This window comes from Aplysia californica, unplaced genomic scaffold (assembly GCF_000002075.1).
Source record: "Aplysia californica isolate F4 #8 unplaced genomic scaffold, AplCal3.0 scaffold00193, whole genome shotgun sequence".
NCBI classification, from domain to species: domain Eukaryota; kingdom Metazoa; phylum Mollusca; class Gastropoda; order Aplysiida; family Aplysiidae; genus Aplysia; species Aplysia californica.
In genome coordinates, this window is record NW_004797463.1 from 534307 (window position 1) to 546084 (window position 11778).

Genomic DNA, 11778 nt, shown 5'->3' on the forward strand with positions numbered 1-11778 from the left:
GAACTTTTGTATCTTTTAGCTGAAATTTATGAAACACAGGAATGCATTTTTATGCTAAAACCTGCTTCATTGCTAAAGTCAAGGGCCTGTCAGTGAAGCAGATAAAAAAAACAATATTCGGAAAAAACGTATTGTCCCAATGTCTCCGTCACGTCTTGAAAAATATATTAGCTGGGCCCACTTTCGATGAAAGGAATGATCGGTGCATTAGCATCAACTGAAAGTCATTGGCCTACTATATTTACACTCTACTGGAATGGAACAATAAATCTTGAGAGATGCGAAAAATTAGAAGATCTAGATCTAGATTTATACTCTCAAAACAAAATGCACCTCGCAAAATATCACTTCCGCCCCGGATTTTATAAAATTCCAAAGACAGAAGCGTCGGCCTACAAAAGCGATCAGCGAAATAAAGAAATTTAGCTTTTTTCAGCAAAACTGTCTCAAAACTGAAAAAAACCGAAGGGCGTCATGATCTGGAGAATATTTTAAAGAATCTTTTGGCGTAAACCGCATGTCGATCGATCATCATCATCATCCGGTGCCTTGCCGACTGGCGTGGGCGATCATGGGCCTCCACTTCACCCTGTCCTTCGCTGCAGCAATGGTGTCTGTTGTTCTTGCTGCTCCAGGTTGAATGCAGGTTGAAAAATTTTTTTTAAAGGTATTTTCCTCAGCCATAAACATCGATCGATGCCGCCATTAAAAAGCCTTTTGAATAGCAAAATTCGGCCACCACAAATAGACAATAGAAATAAGTTCTTCTTTTCTACATCAAGGAAAAAATAGCAAAGTTTTTCGGATTCAGGCCTTAAGGAAATAGATACATCACACTTATAGGGGAAGTCTTTACAATTTAATTTATAAGTATGAAAAATGGCCTGTTATACTTAAAGAATATGGCATCAATAGAAAATCTACTAATTTGAGCCTAGTGTCAATTTTTGGCTAATATCTCCAGTTGTGGACTGCGAGAAGAAACTCGTTTTGTCAGCACGCCTTACATCTATTATCTATTTGTGGTGGCCGAATTTTGCTATTCAAAAGGCCTTTTAATGGCTGCATCGATCGACATGCGGTTTTCGTCAAAATATTCTTTAAAATATTCTCCAGAGCATGACACCCTTGGTTTTTTCAGTTTTGAGACAGTTTTGCTGCAAAAAATTTCTTCATTTCGCCGATCGCTTTTGTAGGCCGACGCTTCTGTCTCGGTAATTTAAGAAAATCGGGAAGTGATATTTCGCGAGGCCCAATTTTGTTTTGAGAGATCTAGACCTTATGATTTTTTAAATCTCTCAAGATTTATTGCCCCATTCCAGTAGAGTGTAAATATAGTAGGCCATTGACTTTTAGTTGATATTAAACCACCTATCATTCCTTTCATCGAAAGGGGGCCCAGCTAGTATGTTTCTATATCTCGCCGTCCATTAATTGACTCTGGTCTGAAATTCTACGAGTCAGCCGAAAACTCGGAGCTGATCCCTGCTGCTATGTATCCAGGCGTCAACTTTTCGCAGTATTATACTTTCACGAGGTCTGGACAGCAGAACACTAGTCGCAAGTCATTCTTTTTGACACTTGTATTATTATTTGATCGCTTTTAAGATTTTAAGCACAAGGGGGCTATCCCGAAAAATGCTGTCTTGAGAAAATCGAAGGTAAAGTTATTGGATCCTTATTCAGTTTCATTAAAAGACAAGGAGAGTTTTCTCTATAACCAAGCAAACATACACACCCATAGAGTCATCTCCTTTTTAAACCTATAGTGTACATCATGTACACACCAAAGAATCCAAACTTCTCCTATACGTAGGACAATGCCCACTTTTGGTATTGGTCAAGATTTCTGGAAACCCCCGAAATCTGGGTTAGCCCGTTTGTCCTTAAAAGCGACAGTCTGCAGTGAGGGAAAACAACACCCGGGGTCCAGAGAGCCAGGTACTTGAAAAACGTTTAAAAGATACTACTGGAAAAGCATCCCACAGCCAGATGGTTTTGGGTTCGGTTTTTTTTAAACCTAGACTGCTGGACTTAGTTATTAAAGGATTATTTCTAGAAACTAGTCAGTAACATGTCTTGGCGTATTAAAATTATCTCAAATTTTAGGAAGCCATAGTCGTATTCCAGTAAGCGTTTCCCCGCTTTCAGTCGCGAATTTTTTTGGGTAGTTTCTTTACACCATATTATTATAGTTATGATTTGTTCAGAAAATTGCAGAAATGTGAACTTGAATTAATAGCAGTCAAATGAAAGAGTTTAAAAAACACAAACAATCTCCGATACGATAAGGGTCGAAGCAGAAAGTTGCCTGCAAGTGTCTTTCCAGCTTTTGTTAGGCTAGAGTTTCACGACACATATTTTTGCATGATAATAATAATATATCAGAATAATACCCTTCGCTCAAATTTAGGACCGGCACGCTTCAAAGCGCCTGTTATTTCACACAGCTGAGATGGTGCCCGTGATGCCCTTACAACTTGGCCTGAAGATGCCGATAAGTTATTATGACATTGAGTCTGTTTGCAATACCCATGACTTGCTATGTCAATCCTTACAACAAAAGCACCATCAGCAACGGCACCCCCACCCCCTCCAAATAATTTCAAAATACAAAAAACAACAAGGAAAACTAAACAAAAAAATAAAAAATAAAAAACCCCCAAAAAACCACAACATAAAAAAACAGAAGATAAATTAAGTCCAGCCAGAACAGAACAACACAGAAACAGCAACAGCAATAACTACAACAAGACTATAATTACAACAACAATAGCATTCGTGTTCTTGTACTGAGTATTGAAATGTGACATAAAAAATATAACATTGTTCCAAAGTAGATTGGTTGCATTTGAAGAGAATATCTGCTCAAAGATACTGAGTTATGTAATATGTGTATGGCCCTGTTAATAAAATCTGTCAAAAGCCAAAGTACTGCCACGCTTTTTTTCCAAGAAGGGTTTCTCAAAATAGACGTCAAAAGAAAAAAACCCCTGAATTTTTATTTTTTTAAATTACTTTTTGTTTGGAGGGGGGGGGGGGGGGGGGTGGAGAGACTAATGCAGAAACAAGCGCCAGCTAATAAGATGATACAATTTGTTTGTGAAGGAGCAGGGAATACAGGTTGAAAATGTTTTTTTTTTGAAAAAGGTATTTTCCTCCGCTATAAACATATTTTAGATCATTAAGGAGGCAGGCTTCTACCCTGTACGTCAGAGCCGGTCTGGGCGGACAGCGATACAACATTCCAGCAGACAAACCGAAATACTCTGTTAAATTCTTCCCAGACAGGATTCGAATTCGGGTTTCCTGCTTGCGACAGCGAAGCCCCTGAGCTTAGACCACAGACGCTGGTGAGCAGATTAACATACAGCAAAGGGGGCTTTGGTGTGGTTTGCTTCTTCTGTCCTATCAAACATCTATCGTCCTTATCTCTCTTCTTCTTTTTATATTTGTTGCTCTCTTGTAACACCTCTAATCTTCTGGCCCTCATATGACCTTATGCAGTTGCGAGCACAGTAAAACCTCTACTAAAACTAAACTAAAAGTGGCTTTGAATTGAAAAAAATGATAAAGTAAAACTGGTAGAACCGGCGAACCCAATACTGGTATCGTGCAAAAACAACATTAATAAGTCAACCCTTTGTCTTCCAAACCTGCTTTAGAATCCTATCAAACAACTCAAGGGAATGTCAGGTCTAGCAGTGAAGGGGTTAATGGTTGCCCTCACCTCACTATAATTTTTATAATAATAATAATAATAATAATAATAATAATAATAATAATAATAATAATAATAATAATAATAATAATAATAATAATAATAATAATAATTAAATAGCATTTGTATAGCGCATATCCCCACTCGACAGCAAGCTCTATGCGCTTTACACTATATTATTACCCCAGCAGACCATAGAACACTCAGAAACATTCTCAGTTTCCCGGGAAGCTTACAGAGCAAGCAGCTGGTTAAGCGCTCAAACACTAACAAACTGACAAGATCTATCATTATCACATGAAGTGAGACAGGTCGACTAAAGTGTGCATCATCTTGATCCGACTAAAGGCAGACGACCACGGCACTGCTTGGTCCTCGGCCATCTGTTGATGCATCGTAGACAGATGGTTCAGCTTTGCTGGGGCTCGCTTCCTGAATAAATCCTTTTCTCGCTTGGCATAAGTCTCATCAATTGGCCTCAAGCCTGGCTTCGCTTCGGACAGTTTCCGTCTGGCGGTATTGTTGCTACTCACGTAGTGACTCGCTTCAAGAATGCTGGACTTTCTTCCCTTGCGCTCTTGTTCCAGTCCACTTCTGAAAGCCGCTATCGACGGCTCGTTGTTTGCCCATACCTGGTCTATCACTCGGGTTTGATAGTCGCTCGCTCGCGTGGCTTCAGTTCGAGGGGGATGTCCACCTCTTGGCTCGGATTGGCTGAGTTTCCTGCCGTCGACATCGTCAGAACTTTGTACATTGAGAAAAGAAAAATCCGTGGAAAGCATCGAGGTTGGTGCATCAAATGAGTAATTCGAATATTCCGACATGGGCTTGTTGTCTCTGAATGAGGGTTGTGGAGGTTTTAAGGAAAAGGGGTTTAGGTTTTGATTCTTTGTCACGGGCATGGGGCTGGTGCTGTCGTTCAAGGAGAGACCGCTTTCCCCATTGTCGTGTGTGTCTTCGGCGTCTGACACGTAGCCGAACTTCATGGTGTAGAACACAGAGCCATACGTCGTCATGGACGACGGGCCAGAGTTTGTGAGACCTTGACCCAAGGCGCGTCTTTTAACGGCTGCGTTGACGCGGGGGTCTCTGGCAGCGGTCAGGTGATGCTCCTCCTTTATTTCAGAAAGACCGTTTTGTTCAGCCAGTCGGTCCACGAGAGCGAATAGTCTTTTAGTACTAGTACCGTGTTGGAACTTCATGAGGTCACCGAAAGAGACACCCCCACTCCTTTTCTTCTGGAGTTTCTTTTTACGTTCCAGCACCTTCAGATCTGTCGGTTCTCTCAGAAGAACGACATGTTCTTTAACTTTCTTTTCTGTTCCCTTAATTGATGGCAGCACTGACGGGGTTGAATTTACAAAACTGCTATCTTTATGTCCTTGATGAACAACGTTACCCAAAAGATTAGTCTCTTCTGTTTCATCATTTGTGTTAGCTTCGTTGTCCAGAACTTCCTTTTGACCATCTTCGGTAGTCTCACCTTCCATCTCTTCAGCTTCTTCTACCCGCTCACCCTCTCTGGCTGGTGGGGCTTTCAAGTACACAGAACTCTTGGTGCGTGTCAGTGATCCTGGAGCACTTTGTTTAAAAAATCGGCCGTGTTTGAAAATCACAACCTCAATGTCTTCAACGCCTCCTTGCTGCTCATCATCCTCATCTTCCGAACTGTCGGATAAGAGGGAGTAAGCGTCTTCTTCGTCACACGCTGCTGCATTTTGTTTAGTCGACGAGGTACCTCCAATCTTCCCCGAACCCCATCGCGCTGTCCTACCGACGTTTTCGATAACCATTCTTGTCGCATTTTCATCAGCTTTCAGATGATCATCACCAGCCTCTTGTTCGTTCACATCGTTCGTAAGTTCGTCTCCACCATCAAAAACCCCATAGACATCGGAATGACCTCGTAGCGGTTTCCGGTCTATGCCAACCAATGAGATTCCGTGTTCGTGAAAGTGCTGAATGTCTGGCGGCGCGGACAAACCACCGAACATAACGGTCGTGTCAACTGCTCCGGGGAAAACGATGTCGTCGGTTGTTACAGGCTCTTCGTCGTCACGAACAACAGTCTTCCCCTCGTCCCCATGGGAGAGCTGAGATTCCTTCAGTTTCCGTCGGTAGCCGCGCATGCACCGCCGCAGTTTCCGCTGCTCCCGTCGTATGCTGGTCACTTTGGACTGCATGTCCCGCCTGCAACAAAAGCAATATATAATGATAATATATTATTATTAATAATAATACTGATAAAAACAATAATACTAATACTACTACTATAATAATATTAATTTATAATAATGATAATAATATTAAAAATAATAGTCATCTTTAAAAATTCTTTTTAAAAGTAAATAAATAAATAATAATAATAATAACAATGAGGGTAAAGATAGTAATAATAATAATAATAATAATAATAATAATAATAATAATAATAATAATAATAATAATAATAGTAATAGTAATAATCATAATCATAATAATAATAATGAGGATAAAGATAATAATAATAATAATAATAATAATAATAATAATAATGATAATAGTAATAATAATAATAATAATAATTAGTAATAATAATCATCATAATAATAATCATCATCATAATAATCATAATCATAATAATAATAATAATGAATTAGATAATAATAATGATTAATTATAATAATAATAATAATAATAATAATCATAATAATAATAATAATGAAGATAAAGATAATAATAATGATTAATTATAATAATATTAATAATAATAATAATAATACTAATAATACTAATAATAATGATAATAATAATAATAATACTACTACTACTACTAATAATAATAATAATAATAATAATAATAATAATAATAAAAATAATAATAACAATAATATATTAATACTAATAATGATAATAATAATAATAATAATAATAACAATAATAACAATAATAACAATAATAACAATGATACTACTACTAATAATAATAGTACCCTTTCCCATGAGGTTGAAGTGAGGGCGACCTATGTACTGTGCCTTTCACAACGTCTGGCCCCTGTTGGGGTTCGAACCCATGTCCTTTTGGTTACGAGCCTGACAGCCTGACCAGTAGTCCACCTACTTCACTAATATGGTTCAATTCCAGAATGAAGCACTGATCATGTTACGTGTTTAACCCAATCCGTGCGCCCTGGGGTCATTTTGTACCTCCAGGGATGTATTCTTCACATTTTAGAATACTTCTAGTACGAAGATCTCTTTGAAACTTTCTATTTCTCAAAAAAATCATTTTGACAGACTGCTAAGCAAAGCGTATTTCCTCTTTGTAAAGTGGTGAGTTCCCCACATCGTATGGATACGATAGTAAAACACGACGTACGGGTAGGGTTAACAAACGAGGTCAAAAAGTTAAAACTATTTAAAGTGCCCACCCTCATATAAAAAAAATACACAACAAAATCTCCAACTTACACATTATAGAGTTACGAAAGCAAGGTTATACGATTTATTTCAGCAGTGTTAAAATTAACCTGAAATATCAAATAGTTCTGATAATTTCCAGTGAACCATGATTTGTTACTCAAAATCATATTATTACACGTACAAAAAGTAAGTTCTTGTAGGGTGATCAAGTATAAATCATTTTCAGCTTCTTTTCTTCACTTTGTAAGCGTTCCCTGATCAGTATGTTAGTATGCATGTGAAACCTGGACCTTGAATGCAGACCTTGAATGCAGACCTTGAAAGAAGGATCAAAACTGTGGAGATGAGATGCTTCCGAAAAATCCTTGTTGTCTCATATAAAGATCACACCACAAATGATGAAGTCAAACAACGAATCAAAGAAATGAAATCGGACCATATGCTGACCTTCTCACTCTGGTCAGGAAACGCAAACTGCAATGGTATGGAAACATCATCCGTTCATCGGCCTTGCCAATATGATCCTGCAAGGCAGCGTCCAGGGAAAAAGGAGCAGAGGCAGACCGAAGAAGAGTTGAGAGGACAATATCAAGGAATGGACAGGCCTGGAACTCAAAGACAAGCTCAGAAAAACTGAAGACCTGAAGGAGTGTAGGAAGCTGATGGCCAAATCTTCAAAAACGCCCCCACGGACATCCAGTCTACGTGATAGGTGTAGGTGAAGGTGAAGCGTAGAACATTTTAAAACTGTTTATACCAGTAAAAAATCCTCAGCTGTAAGAAAAAGTGCAATGTTCACCTGTAGGTGTCCACCTCTCTCCTGTACTGTAGCTCCCCGCAGGCTACCCTTGTGACTGTGACCTTGCTGGCTTCACTCTGTACCCCATGGGCTCGGGCGTAAGATGCCGGGTCCATGGTCAGCTCTGAGTTGTGGACGATGGGATCAACACAGGTATTCTGGAAGAAATAAAATATTTGGTCGCTTATGAGCATAAGAGGGTTATCCCGAAAAAATTTGTTTTGAGAAAATCGAAAATAAAGTCTTTGGACCCTTGTTCAGTTTCTTTAAAACTCAAGGAAGGTTTTCTCTATAACCAAACAAATATACACACTAATGAAACCAAACTTCTCCTATAGGTAGGGCAAGGCTCACTTTTGGTGAAGGTCAAGATTTCTTGAAACCTCCGAAATCTGGGTTAGCCTGGTCGTCCTTAAAAGGGACAATTTGTGAAGCGTGCTGACAAAATGAGTAACTTCTCGGATTCAGGTCTTAAGGAAATAGATACATCACACTTATAGGTGAAGTTTCTACAATTTATAAGTATGAAATAAAAGGTACGTCATACTTAAAGAATATGGCATCAATAGAAAATCTACAAATTTGACAATGATGTCAATTTTTGGCCAATATCTCCATGTGTGGATTGCGACTGCGAGTGGTACCTCGTTTTGTCAGCACGCCCCACATTTGGTCAAAAGGAACTCCGAGCATGTTATTCTTTTTTTTTGTTTTTTTTTGTTTGTTGGTATCATATTTGCGCCGTGGTCGTGAAACCAGTCGCTCGTATAGATAATGAAATCGAATAAAACGACTTTTTTTTCCGCCGTTGGACAGTTTTCAACGACATATCTCTGTGTGGATTTTACTGATGAAAGTCGATCAAAGGCACGAAAAGATTAGAAATTTTGTCATTTACAATGACATGGAAGCTTTGAAAATTACTAAACTTTGACGACCATTTTTCTTTGACACTAATCGACCCCCACCTCTTCTCCAAAATGTTTCGACTTCTATTCAAGATCGATGGGTATTGTTTTCAATAAAGCAAGACAAATGACAGGCTGTTTTTAGATTAATAAGATGAATATTTGGAGTGATTTTCTTTTAGTCAGAAAACAACGTTTTTTGTTACTATTGTACGTTGTACTGTGTTGTAAAGCGCTCAGAGCCTGTGTACTTTAATCGGGGTTTGAGCGCTATATAAATGTCATTTATTATTATTATTATTATTATTATTATTATTATTATTATTATTATTATTATTATTATTATTATTATCATTATTATGAATAAACCAATAACTTACTATGCCCCAAAACTGACGAGTCTCTGACTCTGTCGTGTCTCGACATGTTATTTTGTTGTGGAATATGGGGGGGGGGGGGGGGGATGAAATTTGGGCTCTTCAGCTGGTAATGATAAATGACAATGACAATGGCAATGACAATGACAATATTTATTCATCTCGCAGGGAGAAATTTGTCTTGGTCGTTAACAATGGCAGTAGGCGTTACAAAGGTTAGGTGCACTCATGCATACGCACAAATAGGTAACGCTCCAACTAGCCTCTTTCTCCTTGGATCTTAAAGGTCATCATCAGTTCACGATGGACGGACTACTATAATTGTCCTAAACCTTTCATTGCTCAGATGTTTTCATCTACGTTTTTACAGACAAGATAGTACTTTCGTTCAAGAGATGATTAAACAAAGATAGAATATATCCCCCCCTCCCCCTCCCCCATTTAAGACAACACAATTTCACTAGCTGTAATATTAAATATTATCTTCCAACACTTCCCTTAAAGACTAGTAGAAAGCATGGCTGAAAAACAGCTTCATCGACTAGATCTAAAGAAGAAGGAAAAAACCCAGAACGAAAACAGCTCTCTTTACTACAGTAAATGACAAACCACCAGAAAAACTTTTTACCTCGATAACAAGACTGAAACTAACTGCCGTTTGAAACCAAGAGGGAGATAGATACTGGCGTTGCACACCATTGAATCGGTGAAAATTACTGCCCCATATCGATCACATTCAGATTAGAGGGAGCATGTCCCTTAATTCTTTGCTGGGGATTGTGCTGGCAAAATGAGTGTATTCTCGAAGTCCCCAAATGGAGATATTGGCAAAAAATGTACACTAGGGTCAAATTTGTAGATTTTCTGTCGGTGCCATATTCTTTAAGTATAACATACCTTTTATTTCATACTTATAAACTAGAAAAACTTCACCTATAAGTGTGATGTATCTATTTCCTTAAGGCCTGAATCCGAGAAGTAACTCATTTTGTCAGTAGGCGCTCGAGTCACAAAATCACTGCCCCATATCGATCTCATTCAGATCCGAGGAAGCATGTCTCTTAATTCTTTGCTGAGGCTTCCTCCTTAAGTCCCACAGACAACCCCTCAACCCCCCCCCCCCTCTGCTCGCCCAAATAACAGCGGGTTGGACCCCGCTCGGTACAAAAACAGCGCACGGTTGAGCGACGCGCCTGAGTCCTACAGTCACAGTGGACCATGTTTGTGTCCGGGACGTTAGCAGCACGGGTGAGAAACGTCACAAGTCAGATACTGGTACTGGTCATGGCTATGTACATGTCCATTTGGCAGGGGATTATTATTTGAGGGTCACTGACAATAGATTTCGGAGCTGATTCGGGACAAGATAAAGTTTTCCTCCTTTTTTCTAAAGGGTAGAGGAAGAGAAGGAGAGAGAGAGAGAGAGTGGAGAGAGAGAGGGAGAGAGAGAGAGAGAGAGAGAGAGAGAGAGAGAGAGAGAGAGAGAGAGAGAAGAAGAAGAAGAAGAAGAAGAAGAAGAAGAAGAAGAAGAAGAAGAAGAAGAAGAAGAAGAAAAAGAAGAAGAAGAAGAGGAAGAAAACTTGTAACAATATGTGTAACTTTCACTTACAGTTGAATTGCGACAACTTCTTAAGGCTTAAACAGAAACAAAAAAACGGTAGCCTATATTCTCTTCCTTTTTGACGCGAACAATGTAGTGGATTTGCTTCTCTAAATGAAAATATTCGTTTGCATAATTCTGCGCCACTGCTTGTCCGCCTTTTCATAGACAGCGCTCGCATTGTCCGCACTTACAAGAAAGAAAGATAATATAAAAGAAGTTTTTTAAAACCATCTAGCATAAAAGGCTATTGTCAGAATGAGCATAGATGTGTGTTGCTCTTTAGAGTATGTATCTATATAACTCCAAAGGTCTTGTAATTAAATTCCTGCTTGTGTTTGAATGATACATTTGATGTGAAAGTACATTTTATCAGCTTTCTTTCTCTTTTCGTATTGAATTTTAAGAAGAGTAATGTATAATTACGTTTTTTAAATGTATACCTGCATGTGTTTTTACGGTCCTGTTCAGCCAAGAAAAATTTCCCTCTGGGATAATAATGTATTATCTTATCTTATGTTATCTTACCTTACGAGGCTCAACTTTTCCTAACGCCTACCTACATTTCCACGTGACGCTTCAGTGTAACATCAGATATCACCTGTCACTACTCTAGTGACCCAACAAAACTACCAAATCGCCCGCAAGACGTGATTGATACATCCCAGGTTGGCAAGCGTTGCTGTACAGTTTATTTTCCCAACCAAGAGGTCACTTGAGCACTTATTGACACACAAGGATTACAGTTATACATCAGCTTAAGGGTCTTAAAGTTATACATCAGCTTAAGGGTCTTAAAGTTATACAGCAGCTTAAGATCTTAAAGTTATACAGCAGCTTAAGGGTCTTAAAGTTATACAGCAGCTTAAGGTTCTTAAAGTTATACAGCAGCTTAAGATCTTAAAGTTATACAGCAGCTTAAGGGTCTTAAAGTTATACAGCAGCTTAAGGGTCTTAAAGTTATACAGCAGC

General features: G+C 38.6%; 1 protein-coding gene across 2 annotated transcripts in view; it reads right to left on the reverse strand.

Annotated features, from left to right (window-relative positions):
* Positions 1–3943: 3943 nt before the first annotated feature.
* The window catches only part of LOC101857644, a 13407-nt gene continuing 5572 nt past the window's right edge, over positions 3944–11778 (reverse strand). For both annotated transcript variants that reach the window (XM_005098778.2, XM_013082772.1), the window contains exons 2-3: positions 7922–8079; positions 3944–5911 (exon numbers count right to left, since the gene is read on the reverse strand). In XM_005098778.2, the coding sequence (XP_005098835.1) occupies positions 4015–5911; positions 7922–8037 (2013 nt within the window). In that variant the 5' untranslated portion in view covers positions 8038–8079 and the 3' untranslated portion in view covers positions 3944–4014. The remainder of the gene's footprint in view (positions 5912–7921; positions 8080–11778) is intronic.